Source organism: Glossina fuscipes, unplaced genomic scaffold (genome assembly GCF_014805625.2).
Source record: "Glossina fuscipes isolate IAEA_lab_2018 unplaced genomic scaffold, Yale_Gfus_2 308, whole genome shotgun sequence".
NCBI classification, from domain to species: domain Eukaryota; kingdom Metazoa; phylum Arthropoda; class Insecta; order Diptera; family Glossinidae; genus Glossina; species Glossina fuscipes.
In genome coordinates, this window is record NW_023998651.1 from 997772 (window position 1) to 1019642 (window position 21871).

Sequence of the window (21871 nt, forward strand, 5' to 3'; positions counted from 1 at the left end):
GTCGGCGGCCATAAATAGAGGATAGTATTTCACTAGCACCACATTTTCAATTCATAGCTTTTGCGGGCAACGGCATAGGTTATAACATTCTCGCTAATCCTGGGTTGCATTCTTCAGGTTCCATCTCAATGATTCGCATAGGCTTTGCAAATTTCGGCTTTGGTCATTTGAATTTCTGCGCACAGGCGCTCCGTTGCCCTCTATTGCATCATAAAGGGTATTTGGTAATTAAAAACTGGAATATGGAGTTAAATAGATCGATGAAAGTTCTGTGCTTTAACAAAATCTCGAAGATTCCCGTAAAAAAAGTGCTACTATGTACTCTCAGAAAGCTCTGGTTAAGTCTTGTTCGTTGGCAATAATTCGACGCAATGTTCTAACAACATGGTGTGACCAACTGGCCTGAACATTCTGATACTGGTTATTTCGCACGCTTACGTTTATGGAGGTATCGATTAATGAAACCTATCTCTTGTGGCCAATGGAAGTAACGGCTAACGCTTTGCATCGTCTTTCGAATTCCCACGTTTGTCTCTAAGGTCGTCATGACTCTGTTGTAGCATACTTAACCGTAACCATCCTGTTGAGTTGTGCTTCCACAGCTGATCTTCCTTGTCACTCAGTGATCTGGAATAATGTCTATAAAACTATCCATCGATAATCGTGTATTCAGGATACTTGATTGTTGTTTATAGTTTTCATCGCCCACGAGCATTCGGTGCAGTTAATTTACTCCAATCTGGAGAATATGGTGGGTGGGGCCTTAAATCAAGCATACACATATACGAATGTGGTCAGTTTCCTCATATCTAAATCTTGATTCAGCATCTAGCAAATACGTTCTTTGAAAAAGTTCACGTCTTGCTTTTATCCCATGTCGACGTCCGTACATCCTTTTCTGAACTTGAGCGATGCTTTCGCCAGTGGTTATAATATTAAGCCGTTCCCAACCTTTATTGTTATTCAAGCTGATACGATCGCATGTCATTTCAAATACCTAAAATTTCATATACGTAAATCTGGACCGATCCTTTCCTTTCCGAATCCTTTCGCTAATTTATGCAGGCACATTGCTTTTCAAAGGCAAAAACACTAACAACGACTGACTCAAGCGTTAACTAACAAGTGTGTTCTAAACGGCTGGAAATTTGGTGAGTACATATCAAGGCAGGTATAAACATATTCATCATCTTCATGTTCAAATTGTAAACTGTTGAGGCATTTTATGTTTATATGGGCAAATATATGTTTATGTTGACAAAGAATCTTTTATACTCGCTACGCCAATTATTTCTATTACACATTACCTATAACAACACCAACTGCCAGTAGAAAACGCTTCCATAGATTTCCTCTTTCCAGCGGCTTAATGTTAATTAATCAGACAGAGTTGTTTATCTTCTAAAAAACTTGAGAAGAGTATAGTATATTGTTTGAATGTAACACGAAATGTTATTTATTTAAGGATTTTTCAAATTTAGCTACAATTGCAGCTTTATTAAGCAAGGTATATTGATTGAAATTTAGTTAGTTTGTTTATCTATACATGAAATTTAACGGAAATAATATAACAGGCAAGCTCGACTGACCCTTGGCAATAAATGTTATGCTAAATATTATCAATAAATTATTATAAAAGTATGTAAATCAAGAAAAATGAATGATTGCAAGAACAGAATTCATGTATGAATAACTAAGAGAAAAAAAGGAGTACACCTTTAGATCAGAAGCACTGCTATAGATTCGAGTTGGAAGTGAAGCCCTAAGTCTTTACAGATATGCAAAAATTTAGCAAGTGAAAATATTGAACCAATTTAGGTCAATTTTCGTGTAATATCGCTATCACGATTAGAAATTAATTTGGATACAACATAGACTAAGCAACCATATTACGAATTTGATAGAATTTAGAAAATCTGATATTGATATTAAACTATACCGTAGGTCCTAAAGCGGTTGAAATGTTCATAATTTCATTTGCATTGACTACGTTTAATGAAGATACATTTTCTATAGAAACGGTTCGAAATCTTGAAGTTTATCTGACCAAGTAATTTCGACGAGCCAACCATTTATTAAGATAATTAAGAACGAAACACTAAGGATAAATCCACGTTTACCAAGTGACGATAATGCAGCCAAAAGCTATATATTTTTAAAAAAGAGGCAAAGGCAAGCGGTTCCCAACCCAAATTCCTAAGAGCAAAGAGCAGAGATTGCTTTTGGAAGGAGTGGACTGGATCTGCGTAGCTTCTATAGAAAGAAGGAAGAGTTCTTGTAACATATGGATTGTTGAACTGTTTGAACCTTAGTTTAATAAAACTTAACGCTGACCTCGACTAATTTAACGAAAGTCGAAAGTACATATTGGAAGGTAGTCTTTGGTGGAATAAAACCCTTAAGTCTATGAACGAATGTCCAATTGTCAGCAGTGAATGCAATTCCTCTTGAAAAGAAAAGTTTCTTGAATTTTTTTAATATGATTTCATACAATCTAATGAGCGCTGGTTTACCAAATTACCTAAGTGAACGAGACAACAGTCCAAAGCAAATGAAAAAACCGTTTAAAATCCTATAACATAGTTGGAAATGGACATATCTGCCGCGAGGGACATCTGATTTCATGGGAAATTGATCAGATCTGATGGGGTTAAATAGTACTTTAAATGACTTGTCGTTATGAAAAGAAGAGCTTAGCCACTTCAATAAGGGGGAAGAAGAAAGGCCGAGGCCTGAAGTTTAAAAAGTAATAATTTATGACTAACTAGGTCAAAAACTGTCTCTGTATGTATGTTATTTGTGTGAAACCCACTAGAGAAAGGCTTAAAAATAACACAAGTAATCTCTAAAAGATTCGTAAAGGTTGATCATCCTATCAGAAAGCCACGCTAAAATGGACAAGTACAAGATATGATAGCGAAAGCTAACTAACAATTCATTCTAAAAATTTGGGTAAAGAACTCAATTCCTGTAGAGTTCTCGTCGGGGACATTTCCACATTTATGAAGTGGAATAAGCAAGCAACTGTTTCATTACACGACGAAAATATCTGCTTTCTCAAAAGGATTAAAAATATTTATGTTAATACCACAGTTCCCCAGAACGTTATGTGAGTATAAATTGTAGAAAGCCATCAAGCCTTGGAGCGCAATTATGTTTTAGTGATTTCAGGCCTTGTAATACGTGGTTTTCTGAAATAAATTCAACGTCTGGAGGAGTTGGAAATTCAAATGAATAGGACGGAAATGCGATTGATGTGACGATTAAAACACCTCGACCACTACATTCTAGCCGATCTCCTGTAAAAATATAGAAAGTGTTTCGAAAATGTACTGAGGAATGCAGATCAGGCCTTAACCAGATTTCAGTAAAAGCCAAAGAGGAAAATTTTGTGCTCACTGAATTTAGATGAGTAGTGAATTTGACAGTTTAGGTTTATAATATTTTAGCAAATGATAGTCACTGGGCCTGGGAAAACATTCAATTTCACACACATTCAGACAACATTCAGAGGCCTGCACAGTAAAGCAAATTCATTTATTAAAGACCCTAGTGCGGTTTATTTGACATAATTTTCACGTATTCCGTTGGAACTAGAATCTTGAACGTCAAGATGGCTCAAGTTTGAAATGTAGATATTTAAATAATAATACGACTTGGATTAACAGATGGGACCTTGGTGGCAATATAATTTTTTATATTACTACATGAGGTGTCGGGTGTCAGTTTTAAAGAAACTGAGTGCTTTAGATACCAACATTCGTCGAACACATTTTTAATATTCTCAAGCTTTTCAGACAGTGCCACGTGTTGTTTATAAATTTGCAAAAAAACCTTTTCCCATCTGAATAAAGAAACTATATAAATCTATATACGGCAGCCGAGACATGATCAATACATAAGCCTATCATTGATTCCAAGACTGCGTCCGTGACTCTGCTAATAATACCAACAAATTTTGCGTGGCAGTGTCGCTCCCAAAACCAGAAATGGAGCGATCAGATTCCCGAACTTGGAAAATTGTTAAGACACAAAAACAAGCACGACCCCGACATGCGCTCAGAGTTTCCAATTTTTTACTGTAAGTAAGCGTTTTTGCTTCCTTACGAAATAAAAGTCCGTCCGCTTAAAAGTCCGCCCGCAATCCGCCACCAGCAAGTCCGATCTGCCCGCAGGCCGTTCTGTGAGCAATACGCGGACAGCTCCCCCCAATATCAAAATCATAAAACACACACTTATACCTATACAGTATACCTATACCTTGTACAGATAAAATCATAATATCTAAACTAAAACACTAAATATGCCTATACCTTGTAACGAGAAAAATGTGTAAACACCTATTGTACAGGCCCACGTGAGTTAATTCATAGAAACACACAACACATGTGTGTAAAGAGAAAAGTACAAGCACATAGTGAGGAGGCCTCTGTAAAAACACAGAAGCACACCACAGCACAGATTAAGAACCCCAGTGTACCAAAAAGCTTAGATGCAAATTTCAAAATGTAAGAGCGGAGTCAAGAACCCAAATAAAAGAAAAACTTAGTTGCAAGAAATCAATATGTTAAGAACACAAGTAGAATCTCAAAATGTTTAAGAACTCGAAGGTTAAACAAAACTCAAAGTACAAATACTAGTAGAATCTCAAGAACTCAAAGGCTAAATAAAACTCAAAGTATAAATACAAGCAAAATCCCAACATGTTTAACAAGCAAGAAGTAAGCTTAGGTAGAAAATCCTTGCATGCAAAACAAACCTCAGCAAGAGTCTCTACGTGTAAAAATGCGCAGAATGTGTAGCACCGTTAGAGTAAACAAAGCAAGCAGAATTGAACTTGGGTAGGGAAAGAAATAGTAAAAACATACGATAATGCATAAACTGCATACACACATTGTACAAAGACACGATCACACATGTAAAAACACACAAAACACATGCAAACACAGTGCACTAGCACCCACATACCTAACGGTGATCAAATCACGCGATTTGGTGCCTGAGTGCTTGTGAGTAGAATTTGAACAAAACATAGTAATAAGCTATATACAAAGTACATGCAAACTCAGTGCACAAGCACTCACATACCTAACGGTGATCGAATCACGGGATTTGGTACCTGAGTGCTTAGCGAGTAGATATTTGATCAAACATAGTAATAAGCTAGTTGTAAGTTGGTTTTAAGTTGTATACAAGTAGGATCAGGCGAGTGGTAACTAAGGTTGCGACTACAGCCAACCTAAGCTAAGCATACACATAAGCATATTACCTCAAACTTATGTAAACACATAGAGCATGTTGGCATTAGGACAAGCGAGTGAGACTCAGGCTATAAAAGAACAGCGCATCGCACAGACTCGTTCATTTCGGTGTCATAGCTGCCTGGAGGTAAGTGGTTACAGACAATATGACAAATCTTTTTTTTTTGACATTACGGATAGGGGATGTGACGGTTGGTCAAAATCACCATCCCTGAAAGACTTGGTAGGACAACGGACATTATGGATGGGGGATGTACTAGCTGACTGAAGAATATCTTGGTCTTTGTATTGTCCGACGAGTAGCGAAACGGGGACACCCCGGCGGCAGCTATGACACTGGCAACGTATCTGGTTCTTTTCTTCCAGCGCCCCGCGATATTAAAAGCGAACAGAAAGTGAAAGTCGAACGTCGTAAGAAAAGAAAATAAAACGGTAAGCGCGCAACAAAGTCGGGTCACCTCGCTGGTTCCTTTTCCTTGCCCCAGCCATTTCATACTTCCGTCCAGTAAAGAGGAACCAATAAAGCTAAGAGATCATAACACCATTCCCCCCGAAGGTCCTGATTATTTATTAAAATTTTCTTGCAACGGATCCTGGATTGGCTGAGTCATACCCTGCCTAAGGAAACTCGTTACAATACATATATATAATCTTAAATCTCGTGCGTGGCCTTTTTAAAATTCATGCAAGTAGAGAGGGATTAGTTGAAACCTTTAGTAAATTTGAATAAAAAATATTTTTTACACTAACCTACACAAAATTAATCTGCCTTGTAAACGGCAAAAACAACGATACCAAGAGGAAGATAATATGGAATTAAAATGACATAAAGATCTAACATATTTTACTGTAAATAAAATTGAAACACACTAGTTTTAAAATAGCACTTGCAATTTCAAGAAAAAGGTTAAATAATTTCCAATGTCCTGGGTTGTGATAATTCCAAATTTTTCTTATTATGCCGATACTGTAAGTTTTAGCTGTCCACATTTGCCTAGAAAGGAACACACTTTCGTTCGTTACGCCTTTGCCAAGTATTCAAAGATTTTAACACTTAAAACCGCCGAAATAAGAACGTATTTAAGCTATTTAGTCGAAATAAAAACTATTTCTTCATGAGATATGCGGCGATGGATGAAACATGATTTCGGCGGTACACTCCACCGTCAAATTGGCAGTCTGGCGGAACCTGTTAAAAGTGAGCAAGTGTACGTTGGCAAGGCATGCGGTGCGCATCGTATAATATTCATCGACTATTTTCAAAAAAAGACAAAAAGTCAATATCGAATATATATGTTGATTGAATGTAGAACTCACGAAACAAAACTTGTTGTTGCTTGAGAATGTGAAAAACATTGAAAAAATCGGTATGTGTATGAAGACCGTCGACTTGCTATCCTTTAAAGAACCAAATTTCTACACATTGCCCTTTCTTTCGTTTTAGGAGTTCAAAGTTACCTTTGTAAGTACTTGTAAACTAATGACTTTGGATTTCATGATCTTCACAGCAGTCGCTGCTTCCCTTTTCAACTACGTGAACTCGCTTCTTCACAAACAGAACTTGTCACAATGCATTACATATCACTTAACGCATAATTGATATTTTGCAATAAGTGCAACGGTTAAATCATTTTTTGTCAAAGGTATCGAATATTAATTTCAGAAAGTTTAATAACTAATAATGTGCCGTATTTGTGGTATTCCATTAGATACAGAGTTTTTTCGGGTTTGAATTTTCCACGGAATATAAAGAGACGTTGGTACTATATTTAGTCACATTTAGCTGTTTTGCTATTATAAGCTGTGTTTGCATATTTTTACTTTCGACTATTGTTAAAGTAACTTTGCATACGGGTCGGCTTGTGTTCTGAGTAGTGCATGTTTTGTTTTTCCTCTGCGATTTTTTAACTGTTTTCGGTGTTTTTGTGTACTTAGTTCGCGTGTTTTCATGGTTTTTGCAAAAAATGATTATCGCAGATATCATATTTGCTTTTCTTTCCTCTAAATCTAATAAAAAAAATTCAAAAAAAAAAGAAAAATAAAAATATGATATTGAAAACAATTGTCATCATCTTCAGATCGCTCTGAGAGTTTAACGTCTGCACCTGGCTTGATGCCTTAATCAGACGGGTTGCCTACAACCATAGGCACTCAATTAAGTTGAGTGATCACCCCCGGGGGAAGAGACAATCCCCTAATAAGGGGGCCTTTCTTACCCCGAGGTGCGCAGATGGTTCATCGTGTATGGCCATATGAACCGCCACTCTGGTATGTGGTGAGGCCTATCATCACCCCGGATTTATTCTAATGGATATGGAATGGTGAAAACCACAGCCGCCACGATACTCCCCGAAAAGCCGTACCCAAGCAGTCAGGGCTCACAAGGATTGAATGATGTACCTTCTAGCGCACTTTCTTGGTACATCAAATCAACCCCCATGAGCGGGCTCCTGACCCCCGTGGTGCTTAAAATTAGTCTACAAATCCTTTAGCCTTACTTTGCCCTTTGTTTTACAAATGCAATACGCCACTCTTGCCTTTAGACTTAACCATATAGTCACGGTTAGCCAATTCCGGACTATCTTTCTTCAAGATATATAGTTATCGGGCGTATAATCTCACATGGCCAGATTTCCATGCTCTCAGCAATTACTATATTCGTAGTTCCTATGCAAGACCAGCTACCATTGAGTCTGGTTAGACTTTCCTTTATAGTAAAAACTTTTGAGAAGATATATAAATACTATATCTCAGTGAACCCCTAAAACCGTCTATCAGAAAACTCGTCGCCGAGTTATAATAGTCTTTGCCTTAAACTCTTCTTCGCCGGTCGAACCGGTTCCGGGGATTACCACTTGGAGGTGAGAGTTTCGGCATTTCTATGCTCCCTACAGAGCATAGTTTATCACCCCTGTCTTTGTTCTCAGTAATTCCCTAATCTTTTCAAGTGAGTGGTTAATTCATAATTTTCTAAATAACAGACAACAATAGGGCATAATGGCCGAGGGGCCGCCAGATAAAAACGCAAATAGATTTCATCATTTAGCGGACTTATCCCCCCAGGGAAAAAAATTGAAAATTCGGAATAACCGGTGTTGCAAACCAGTAATATCATTCCTATTGACAAAAAATATGTTGTAATTTCTTCAACTGATCCTACCATAAGAATTTCACAAATCAGCCCTTTTGCTATTAAAAAAGCACTAGATAGCATTACAACATAAATAGACGCTATATCGATTCTACGCGATGGGAATAGTCCACGCTGGGAGTTCGCGCGCAACCGAAAAACTCATAAAATCGAAATCAAAATTCTTATAGTGACATTTTCGACGGAAAAGCTGACATGTCAACTTAACCTTAATACCACTCTGCTTCCATGTCATTACAATTAAATAAAGTTTTGAAAATTCTAAAATGGAACATTAAGGGGCTTATTAATATTTTTGATGAACTCCGTACACTCATTAGTAATTTTAATCCAACCTTTTTATCGCTTAAAGAGACCCATTGTAGAAGCTCTTTTAATCCTATTCCACCCAAATCATATTCTGGACACTTCACTAATCCTGATCAAAATTCATATTCCAAACAAGGAGTAGGTGTTTTTATAAAATCAAATATACCTCACAAACGTATAAATTTTAGCTCAAACATACAAGCCGTAGCGATACAAATAATGTTAAACATAAAATTTACAGTGCTTTCGCTCAATATCCCACCTCGCAATCGTTTTTCCAACTAGAATTCTACAATTTATTCTCTGTACTTTCCCCCCCATTAATCATCTTCGGCGACTTTAATAGCTGGAATAATATCTGATGCTTAACAGTGAACTACAGTCGTAATACCGTTTTACAAAATGCCGTCATTTAAAGCAATCTCTTCATATTAAATGATGGAAAACCAGCGCACTTTTCAACTCACCACACTTCTTCCTTTGGTTTCCTGGTCTATTTCTGATGATCTACATAATAGTGATTACGTTCCCATCATAATCGATCTCAAACTTTCAAAGTCCTCTGTTACTCCAGTAAAACAAGCCAAATTCCTTCTAGATAAAGCGGATTGGATCAATTACTCTAAACAGACTTCAAATCTGAACCAAATTTCTGCCATCTGCACTCCCAGCTTTACCTGACGCAGATGAGATTTCTAATTACCTTGGGAAAGTGTGGTGCGAATACTTCTATGACAGCAACTTGTCCAGTGGTTTCATCGAAAATAAAAGGACTCCAATATATCTTTCAAATTGTGTTAACAGTTGTGCCACCTTCCTGGGATATTGTTTATCTACCTTAGAATTTGAAAGTTGTCTCTTCAAATCGAAGGAGAGGACACCTGGTCTATATATCTTGCACGTGGAAACTGGCAGCAGTTGCTCCAATTCCAAAGCCGAAAAATGTCTCCACCGCATTGGGTTATCGCCCCATCTCTCTTTTATCTTGCATCTCAAAGGTATTGAAAAAGATTATGGCATCTATGTTATCTTGGTTTCTTGAGTTCAAGAAACTGACAACAAAGCAACAAGTTGGTTTCAAGCGGGGTAGAGGGTGCATCGACGCTCTTTAACATATTGATGATTTTGCAAGCAAAGCAATTTCCAAACGAAATCATGTAACAATTCTCTCAATTGATTTCGAAAAAGCATTTGACATAGTTGGTCTTCATGTTATTTTAACTCTCGAAATCATGGAATGTTGGACCCAAATTCTTCAAATATATCAAATCATTCATGTCGAATCGGGGGCTCAAAGTTAGAATCAACAATCATTGCTCTGATTCCTTTCCGCTAATGAATGGCATTCCGCAAGGATCTCCTCTTTGTGTCACGCTTTTCCAGAGTGCCTTCAACGAAATTAGCAAAATTCTTTGCCGTGTACCAAGAGTGGAACATTGTCTCTACGCGGACGATGTATACATTTTAACAAAAGAAAAAGATAGCACGAAGGCAATCAACATCCTCGACGAGAGATCTCCGCATGGGCAAACTCGGCAGAGGCTAAAATTTCCATACAAAAATCAAAATAAGTACACATTTGTCGAAAGCAGATATGTGATGCAGGAAATCAACTGATGCATATAATGATTTACCAGTACAAAGTGTGCACACGCTCAATGTTCTACGGCTCACATTTTCCAGCAAATGTCGTTGGAAAACAGACTGGCTTCCTTTAAAAACTTCTATTTTAACCAAGGTGAATTTCATACAGTACATTGCAAGCCCTCAGAGCAAATTGTTATGCTTTTCGGACACCCATAAATAATATTATAATTGAAACTAATCTCCCAACTTAAGAAAATAGTCCGTATGAGTTAAAAGCTAAAATAATCCCCAAGCTTCTTAATTCATACAAATCTATTCTCGGTGATGATGTGAGAAAGATTATTATTGCGAAGAAAATTCAAAAGTCACCATATGGAATTTACTATTGTTTGTACGTCGCAAAAGAATTAGACATTCCCTTAAAATATTTTCGCTCTTTTTGTGTTAAACCTCCATGGATTTTGAAAGACTACTAGAGGAATCTAATAGCTGAAGAAACCCAAGTATTGGAGAGTACTGGTTGGAATCTTTTTTACACAGACGGCTCTAAATCTTCTGGTCGGCCTCCAGCTTGTGCCGTGGTTGATGCTACAGAACGAGTTCTTCTCAACCACATATTTCACGAACGTACTTCAAAACGTACTTCACAACCGAAGCCAGAGCTATCCTTCACGCTGCGAACCTTGCCCATAAAAATAAACTCAAAACTGTCATTGTCACCGACAGTTTGTCTGTATTACAAGCTATTCGGAATTCTTCGACTTCGAGATGGAGCACCATCAACCCATTAGGGAATATAATTACAACACCCGAGGGAAAAATTAAAATGTTATGGGTACCAAGTCACATCGGTTTATTGGGAAATGAGCAGGCTGATCGAGCGACAAAGGATGCTGCTTCTGCTCCTCTAATTATGGATGATATCATGGAAAAGTTGGATCTTCAAAGATACATTGGAAAAAAAGTTAAAGAGAAAATTGCAGAAGAAAATTTAAAATACCATTATCAACACTACTCTTCCATTAACCCTCAATTAACTCCACCGTTATATCCAACTGATGTTGAGAAAATGAAGATCCAAACATTTTCGAGAATTCGCCTTGGTCATACAATTACAACTCACCAATGGATCTTGAAGAAGTCTTTCTCCCCAATCTGCAATCGTGGACAAACTTTCACTATAAAGTATATTCTCTGCGACTGCGTTAACTTTTGCTTGCCTAGAAGTATTGCATCTGGAGCGATTAACCCTTTGCTCATTCTAAAATCAGATTTAGAATAGAATATCAATTCAATATATTACTTTATTAAAACTATTAGGCTCAATATCTAATGTACATTTTTATAAATTAGAGCCTATATAGTTTTAGATTTCTTAGTCTAAGAATTTATTTCATTAGTCTAAAATTGTAATAATAATGATAATAATAATAATAATATTTCACAGATTTTACTGAGTGGAAGTGTTCAACTTACGGGAAGGAGCGTAAGCCTTCTTACCATTCTTTTTTTATTTTAAATAAGCAATGGATGGCTCAATAGAACATTCTTAATTGCTTTAGTTCCATCACAATTCCAAATTTCACGTTAAAAAATCTCAGAAGCTCACTTTCCTTAATGCGCCACTATGAAATATCTCAGTATTATATGTGATTAAATCACAGCAGCTAGGCACGAGTCCCTGTAATTCCTACTTTTATTAATTTTAAGTTGCGTATTTTTTTTATCAAACCTCTACTTTTGTATCGTTATTACTTATTGCAGAAAGCAATAACAGTCAACATACAACTTTAGATGATCATCCAATTATCAAGAAATCTAATAACAATACCAGTCATGAACGAGAATCTTCGTCTAATATTTCATCAGGGTCTTTGCTCAGAAAGAGCTCAGCCAATATTAACAGTTGCTCAATTCAATATAATGAATCTTCTCCCAATAATAGCGGCAGCGATCATTCAAATAGCAGCAGCACACCTCAACCTATTCTTGATAACAATGGAAATGATGACGAAAAAAAGGGTACTATTAAGGAAGAAGATCGTGGTAAGTGCTTTATTTGTTCATTACTGTTTTCCTTAGCACATTTGATTAATTTTATAAACTATAAACACAAGTAGTACATATATAATTTAAGTTCCAAAGCGGTCTTATCTGACTTACTTTTATTTGTAGCAGTTACTCCAAAATGAGGAACTATATACTGCGCACAAATGTTAAGTACGAAACCACAAAAGTTTATAAGCTTTTCGTTTAGGCCAATTTGCTTTTGTATTTTCCTAATTTCATTGTTTTCCTTGTTTTTCTTCTTTGCAACATACCCATTTCTATGTTTTGAAGTGAATATAGGCTATGGTATGCATACAAGTGACAAAACGTCATATCAAGAGACTATTAATAGAACACCTGCCCATGCAAATAATGAGAATGAAAGAGCAAGCATGCATATAGCTGCTAAGCAAAAGCGTTACTACTGTTATTAATGAGAGATACGCCTAAGAATCTCCCAATTTCAGTTTTAAACAAAATGTTGGAACATCTATGTATTTCATCGTCACTGACAAAACGCTTTGTATATATAACAACTCTGTATTATAAAAACTTTTATAATACTGTAATGTCAATAGGAAAATTATTTTTTCATTCATTCCAAATTTTAACATCTGTAAAGAAAAATTTTTGTCTATTGAATATTAAATATAAATAAATTCTAATCTAAATTTTTTCAACAAGAGTAACGAATAAAGAAAAACCAAAAGTTTTTTGTACTTACACTTAGCTTGATATCTCGCATACACTCCTGCATCAGGTCTTTCTATTCTTCTGATTTTTACAGCTTGTTATCATATGCTACGATTCAGCAGCAATTTAATATCCCACAAACGCCTTTTTTTAATTATTTACGAATTCAAAGCTCAAAACAATATTCTAGCGCACTATTTATGGGGTGTAGAGTAGCCCAAAATACTTGCATATTTGATGATTCTGTTATCCTACTAGTTTGCCTTCCCCTAAAAAATTTACTAAAACGCAATTATAGGTCAGTCAACGAGATGTATACGAGAGTTATATTATAAGTACATTACTCAGTCTCAAATGTATAAAAATATTACTTTAAATCATTCATTACTAAATTTACAGACCTTTTGCTTATATCTATTTTTATTGAAATCGGTCAATTAGACGAGTAATTTTTGTGAATTGTCACACCCGGAAGGATATAATTAAAAAGCTGAAATTATTATTTTCGATGTTTTAATGGATCTTATCAAATAATAGGAAAAATTCAAACTACAAATAGATGTCTTTTCTACTAAATTTTATTGTTTAATATTAATTATTATAAATATAAATAGTGACTAGTATATATATATGTTATATATGTTATTTAAATTTGCATATACATTATTCATATTTATATATTATTTATATATATATATAAAACTTTAGAAAATGCCAAAAATGACAGCGTCAAAAAGAATTAAATGAATTATATAAATTGTAGCCTACCTATTTAATCTTAAATTACGGACGTATTACTAAATCGATCGAGAACATTTTAGTACCGCACATGATGGTTGTTTTGGCAAATACTTAGGTGCCAGTTTTCGATGTTTTCGGTTCCGAAAGTTATAAACAAAATTGGAAAAAGTTTTTCGAGTTTCTCAAGGTTGTTTTTGCTTTTTCTAGACTGTGGGCGTGTACGTGAATAAATCTCATCCATTTTTTATCCACTTATTTCAAAACGATCAGGCAGTGGCCGAATTTTAACTAACAAGCTTTATTTCCGCGAGTGTGACGATTCACAAATATGCTCGTCGATCGGACGGCTTTCAGTAGAAATAGGTGTACCACATCTGAAAATTGCAAAGTGAACGTGCCCAAGAAAAAAGTGGATATATATTTGCTGCAGTAAATCATTAAAAACGCATTCATAATAACTGAAGATATCTACTGCCTTATGCAGAATATTTGAGGTGGAAATCACAAACCCGTCAATTTGGCAGGTTCCAATATTTATTTATCCATCTTTTTTTACGGATACTTCAAGCATTTGAAATGAGTATTTGTTAAAGTACCGGAATAAGAAAAATAATAACGAATTTCTAACTACTAACTTCTAATTTTCTTCCTAACAACTATAGCTTTTATTTTTGGGACAAAACAAAGAAATGAATGATTATTATTCAAATTGGCATTTGCAAAATTTGCAATACTAATAAATAACCTATTATTAAACCAAAATCGATAATATCCTGTTGAAAAGAAATGCTTAGTCATGTAAACGTATTCAATGCCAAGTTATCCGTATTGAGAAGTTTTTTACGGACTCCTTTTCTACCAGAAGCTTACTTATCTGTTAAATTCAATTTTTGTGGTGAAGCTTTAGAATTACTATCTTGTTATTTTCATCAATTTTAATTTGCAGAAAAATCTAACGGCTCCATTTCCAGTTCGAGCTCTATTTCAAGCTCAGGCTCTAATACAAGTTTTTCGTCGTCCTCGTCCTCAACAACTGCTGGAATTAAAAGTATCGCTTCGGCTGAAGAAGAAAAGGGAGTCGCCATTAAAAAAGAAGAGAACAACATGTCACCAGTCGGTTTTGGTTCTATAGGAAACGTTAATCATAATGCGTCCCTTTTGGAAAATTCTGGAACATCACTTTCCTGTAAGTGGCCTCAACAGTGTCTGTTAATAGTGAAAAATTTTTTGTGACTTTGAGACATCTACATTAAATAATATATATTCACATATATATATATTCATATATATATTATATGTATGTATATACAATACATCAATCAATAATGCCTGGGATTAAATGTGAAAATAATTGCTTTCTGAAAAATTTGGGTTTATTCATCAAGTCAGTCTTCTTCAATAGTAATAAATCACACTTCTCTAAAGTTTTCCTTTTTGCCTTTCCACAAATTTGTCCAAACCCCTAAGATACGCTCCAGCTTCTGCGATGACTCCATTATTCGACTCACACCTTTTTCCTCTCTTCCTGGGGCATCCTTTCTCCATGTAGACTTACATAAATACTGCTACGTGTTGCTACGTATGAGGGTTGCAGAATACAATTCGTAAAATTTACTACCATTAACTCAAACTTCTTGTTTCGCAGTGAGTAAAATCGGACTCTCGTCCTCAAATTTTCATCCAAAACGTAGAGTGTGCTACTCTTTACTATCTTCAGGATGTCAGAGACTTATTCCAGTTTCACTTTTCGATTATCAAGAAAAATTTGTGGAATCTTTATTTAAAAACAGGGATCCATTGACAGATTGTTCTCAACGCAAAAAAGATGCCGCAACATTTTTCAAGCCAATACTGAGTTTAAGTGGTATTTCCTCCATAAAAACAAGTGATGTTTAACCGCAACATACGCATTTTTTCATTGGTTGGAAGATATGCGAGAAGCATTGCTTAATCTGCTATAACTTATAAACAAATGATCAAGATAATACGAAATTTTGATAGGCGTTGGTTGTCACTTTCTAGAAATAATATTTTTTTAGAGATAATGTGTGTTGATAAGTCGCGGAAATTATTGACTTTGAAAGATTTTTTTCGGTATCGGACCAGTACGATTTGCGATCTGGTCTGATGCACTTATAAATGATTGTTAAAATGAAAATTTATATCTAAAAAAAATTGGCATTTTTTACCTAAACATTAACATAATAAAAAAAACGCGGATATGACGAAACAAAACAGATTATAAATTTTCATCGAGTTCTGCAAATTGTATACATTTTTAATTAACGGAAGGAAGTAGAAATATTATTTTTCAATTTTAAAAACTGTAGAAAACGTGTGGTCGTATTAATTTCAACACTGGAGTTCTGAACCTCATCAACAAGAACAATACGTTCGCGTTTTTATAGAAATTAGAGCACGGTAGTTGATAGTCCCAACAACTCCGTCGATGTATATAGGCATGGAATAATGTTAATTTTCACTACTTTAGAGAAGGCAATATTTTCTTTACAAATGATGCAAAGGACATCAGACTGTAAATAGTCCATTCGCCGAGGCGGTTTTTTATCTAGAAATTGACGAAATGATGATATAAGTTTTAAAACTGTTACATTACTAATTTACTTATCAGTATATACGAATATGAAACTAGCAATGCCTTTCAATCCACAAGCTTATACTAAATTGATGAATCGCGAAACGATATTAAATGCAACCTCCTTGGAGCGTAACAGGAAGAATTATAACTTGTATGATTCAAATTATATGCAAATTAATAATAGTTTCGCACATTCAAAAAAATGCTCGAACCTCTACAATTTGCTACAAATTCTGCAAAAAAATTTTTAGCATGTTCACATTTACGTTGCTTTTAATAACTTGCAGTTTTCATTTAATTTGGAATGTGCTCATTTTAGCTCAAATAAATGAATCTGCTGCAAATAATAGTATTTCTGACAAAATGATAAATTTATCGAACGCGGGTTGTGGTGATGATAACGATTGCTCTGCCAATAATGCAAATGCAGGTGGACTTGAAATTTTACCAATTTCAAATGCGAACTCACATTCGTTAGTTACCAAAGCTAATGATTATTGTTCCGAATCAGTTGTGATAAACAATGCACCAACAACGCCAATGTCGCATAACTCTATTCACACCTATAACGCAAATACGAATACTAGTGGCAGCAGTATGATGGGTGGCAGTTGCCTTGACTACATGCAGCAGCAAAATCATATATTCGTTTTCTCGACGCAGTTGGCTAATAAAGGTGCTGAAGCAGTTCTTACCGGACTGTGTCCTACTATAATTGCATATCATTGCACACAGCCAGCTACAAAGAGTTTCCTGGAAGATTTCTTTCTTAAGAATTCGATGAAAATGACAAAACTTCAGCGACAAAATACTTTGAATATATGTAATATGTCAAGTGGAGGTATAGGTGTCGGAACTCAATCTTGGTTAAATACTATAACAAAAATGCCGCACAAATCAGGTATATCTTGTTTAAATTTTTTTTTTATTTTAATGTTTAAAAACTATATACATTTAGAAATGAATGCCCTTACTGGCGATGAAAATGACGTACTATGTTGGGAACAAAATCGAAGTAGTGGAATAGATACATCTACAGAGAACAATGCTATAAAAATTTTGGATAACGTCGATGCTGGTAGTAAATTGGGTTCATCAGAAGTTGACAACAACGCTATACCGTCTTTGCAAGGGGTAAAAGTTCCAGATGAAAATTTAACACCGCAACAAAGGCAACATCGGGAAGAGCAACTAGCTAAATTGAAAAAAATGAATCAGTTTTTATTTCCTGAAAATGGTAGTAATGAGTTTCGTGCTGACATGACAGGAAGCCAATTAGGAAAAGTTTCGGTGGACGCTGCAACAGGAAATTTGTCGGCAAACTCAATGCTGGCATTATCCGGTTCTACTGGTCAATTAGGTAATAAAATAGGTCCCACGGTTCGTGGCGTGCAATCAAATATGATAACTCATGGAAAAGTCACTAATTGTAATTCGGATGCTATAACCGGTTTGGGTCAAGATGTGCTATTACCATCCGACATGATTAATGCTGGTGATGTGCCAATTATAACAGGTTGTAGTGGTCCAAGTAAGGGCCCAAAGAATATGCAAATGAACAATCATTCTAATATGGACAGCATTCTAAGTTCAATGAATTCAAATATTAACATGATAACCAATATGTCAGGTAGTTCCATACCAGCTAATCCACCAATCAGCATGACAACTGGTAATATGATAAAAAAAAATTCGGTACCAATTATTACAGGTAGCTCTGCATCTAACATTGTTAATAATTCTATGGTGTGTTCGGTGAGTGCCAATGATATTAACGATCCCAACGGAGGAGGTATGCCCAACAATAGCGATCTATTGACAAGTTTCGGGCAGAATTTTCCATCAGTTAACGACACTAACAAACACATGGCTAACGCTCATTCGGAAATGGTTCAAGCAGGCTCTATAGCGCAAATTGAATGGAGTAAATTACAGCAACCCTTCTACGAAGAACGACTGAAGGGGAACGTGCCTGATTTAACTTGTAATGCACTATCAAATCCATCAACTCGTGCCAATCCAGTTAGCATGAACTTGACTTCACGGCCGAATACAACGACTGCATGTATGTCAACTAACGCACAAAATAATCGTCCTGGTCCTCCACCTCCTTATCATTGCACTCAGCGTCCTGCCTCAGTACCTATTACATCTCAATCACCATCGAGTCCTCACAATCCCACATCGAATCTATCATTGCCGTCTCCACGAATATCAGGTGGTGTCATGGGAGTTCCAACAAATTCACCCAACATGGACGTATCCGCATCGTCTGTAGCTGCTACCCCTGCTACATCCACATGTACAACAACGGGCGCAACATCAAACAGTGCTAATACTAGCCTACAACCAAAAATTAGTTACTCCCAAGAGGGCTCTCCCTCTGCTATAAATCAAAGCGCAGCTGCTGGACTTTCCACAAGGGGTCGTAACACCACAAACTCATTAAATAGTAACCCTAGTACACCACTGTCACTGTCACATGTGTCTCCGAAGGATTTAGATACATCCAATATAAATACTTCTGCAACAGGTACGTACACATTGATAAAATATCACAATTTTTGTGCGGAAAGTCTATTGCTCCTAGCTACAGTCGGCATATGTGACCACATATTTCTGAAGTCTACGCACAGGTCACAATTTCCTAGATATTTTAATGAAATTTGTCGCACTACAATGGTTCTCGATATTTTTAGGAAGTTATTAAATTTACCTTCAATCGCCATTTTTAATCAATTTTCAAATTATAAAATAAATCTTTATTACATTGAACTTTGCTACCATATGAAACTTGAATTGTTATTTAATATAAATTTCTATATGTTAAGAAATATATTTTTTGACCAACAAAAGTGCAGTTTTTCGTACTGTATGCGGACTTTATTGGGTTCTCGTATGTGTACAATGGCAATTGATGCAAAATATTCACGGTTTTTTAGTGTAAGTGGTGAAATGTCGAACTCTAAAGGTGATGAACTGCAGTAGATTCTGGAAAGTGAAAACGAAATGAAGGGGGTGTAAAGCAGTGAACGGAAAGTTAATAAAATTTTTTGTTTTTAAAGTAAAATAAATAAAATTATCGTTTAAAATTGAAGAGGAGAGAGGGAAATATAGGATTCTCCTCTTTACTCCTTTTGTTTTGCTTAAACTACCTTTATTTATGTTTCAAGGCCCATATCACAAACTGTGTATTTTACGTTATAATGTGCTCGTTCTGAGGTTAATTAAAATACGTGATGATAGTAAACATTTATTTAATATGTATTTATATTTTTATTTGTATTCCTTATTATTTGTGAGTAGACCAGAAATCGACAAGACCCAGTCCTCAGAGATCGAGAAGTCCTCTACTGATGGCGAGCAATACTGGCGGACTTGTCGAAATATCAAACCTGGAACCCCGATTTTCAAGCCCAGGGCAAAATTTTGCAAACGGTATTAACGGAGGATCTTCAAACCCATTTAAAAACCAATCAGGAGTTTTGGACGTAAGCTACTTTAACCACATTCCGATATTTTTTTCTTTATCTTGCGGATTTTTTCTTTATACATTTTTTAGCGGCAAAACATGACAGGCCAAATGTCGTCACATTTTAGCCGCCGACCTGATAATATGCCGTTGAATCCAAACAATAACAGGACAGGTCAAAGCAAGATGACTAACTCTTTTGACCCAATTACATCGCTGGCTCAAATGTCGCAGCAACTAGGTGTAGGCGTTAACATGGCGAGTACACCCGGCAGTATTGGGGCGTTAGGCACTGGTAGCGCTGTAAATGATATGAGTCCGTCCACTAATATGAATATGGACAGTCTCATGAGTTCATTAGATCCATCAATATCAGAACATTGCAACTCGGCCGGCGGAAATATGGGTATTGTTGGTAGTTCCTCCGTATCGTTTGGTCCGAGCAATTGTCATATGATAGGGCCAATGGGACAACGCCTAATGAGTCCGAAAATGTGTGGCAATGCTAACGTCGCAACTTTCACTTCTGTCAATACCAGTATGCGGGAGAGCTCAGCTCCATTTTCGGGTATGATGTCTACACATCGTATGGTAAACCATCGAATCTCGACAAATTTCGCCAATTTTAACGTTTCGCCTAATATCCAAGTTAAAGCTAGTACTCCGAACACAATACAATACATGCCAGTCCGACCGCAAAATAATAACAATAACACTATGCGTGCAACACCAAGTTTGGAGTTTTTACGTTATACCAACCCACAACTAATAGGGCCAGCTGGTAGTCTGTCGGGAGTTGGTGTCCTAGATAGTTCAAGTCACATAACCCAAATGAATGCAGCAAACGACATAGGCAAAGTGGCTAATGCCTCGAATGGCTTAGGAACAAATATGCAACAAATGAATTTTTACGGCAATTGCAACCAAATAAATTCTGTAGGTATGGTTGAACAAGATGAATTACAAAGCACTGGTGGCCTACTTTCTCCCCATGACTTGAATCTAAACCAACATGGAAATGTTTTGAGAGGTATGAGACCGATGCGTCAGCCTAGTATGGCTCAAGGTGGTGGGTTAGCTGGACCGCGAATGCAACTTCCGGGAATGCCCAATATAACTTCAACAGGTTCTAACGCTTTAAGTCCATTTTCTGGTAACGATCCAGAGTCAATGGATATAAGCGAATCGTCACCATCCATGTTCAATAGCGCGGCCTCTGGCGGGGGGCAGCTTCAAATGTATCAGCAAAAGCCGAACAAAAGTATGGCTTTAAATGCCGTAAACGCAGGCGTCAGTAATAATGCGGTACCAAACAATAACATTCTTACTAATGATCAAACACAATCGAGATCTTTGCAGGCGACAGTTCTAATAGGACCAGGACCCAGCAACAATATACTTCCGAATCCATTAAATGTTAACGGAAATATTATGCCTGCCGGATGTTCTAGTGGCAGCATCAACTATAAGTCTTTCGTAGGACCAACTTCGAATGATCTAAAGTATGCTCAGCAATATCATACTTTTCAGCAGCAGCTATATGCAACGTCTACGCGAAATCAACAACCTGGAAATTCTGCAAACATCATGAACCCGACCAACAATTCAAATGCTGGTTTCTTTGTTAATAAATAATCAAATATATATTCACCTCATAACAATGAATTATTTATTTTAATCCCGTACTTTTTACATAGCAAGTGATTTTGAGAACACTGTGTGCATAAGGTTACGCGTTTACTTTTAAATGGCATATGATCCCAACTCACATACGAGAACTTCTTCTATTCCTATGTTTTTATGCGAAACCCTATATGCCTCTTTATATATATATAATATTCCTGTATAACGTCTTATACAAGTTGTTTTGTTAACATAGTTTAGAAGCCAAACGAGTTAACTTTCTAATAAAAATTGGAATTGAATTTTCTTTTGAAGTCCTTCTAATCTAAATTCTCGACTCAAGATGTACCCAAAAATGCATTACGCGGCTCACTTGCGGAAATAAC

The 21871-nt window shown here is 36.1% G+C and overlaps 1 protein-coding gene across 4 annotated transcripts in view; it reads left to right on the forward strand.

Annotated features, from left to right (window-relative positions):
• The window catches only part of LOC119643003 (protein BCL9 homolog), a 61774-nt gene extending 40254 nt beyond the window's left edge, over positions 1 to 21520 (forward strand). Inside the window, exons 2-8 of one of the 4 annotated variants that reach the window (XM_038042361.1) lie at positions 12073 to 12354; positions 14738 to 14977; positions 16710 to 17291; positions 17349 to 18020; positions 18102 to 18923; positions 19697 to 19881; positions 19953 to 21520. In XM_038042361.1, the coding sequence (XP_037898289.1) occupies positions 12073 to 12354; positions 14738 to 14977; positions 16710 to 17291; positions 17349 to 18020; positions 18102 to 18923; positions 19697 to 19881; positions 19953 to 21497 (4328 nt within the window). In that variant the 3' untranslated portion in view covers positions 21498 to 21520. Of the gene's footprint in view, positions 1 to 12072; positions 12355 to 14737; positions 14978 to 16709; positions 17292 to 17348; positions 18924 to 19696; positions 19882 to 19952 lie in introns of all 4 variants that reach the window. The other 3 variants (XM_038042359.1, XM_038042360.1, XM_038042358.1) reach the window with 3 other exon arrangements.
• The last annotated feature ends 351 nt before the right edge of the window (positions 21521 to 21871 follow it).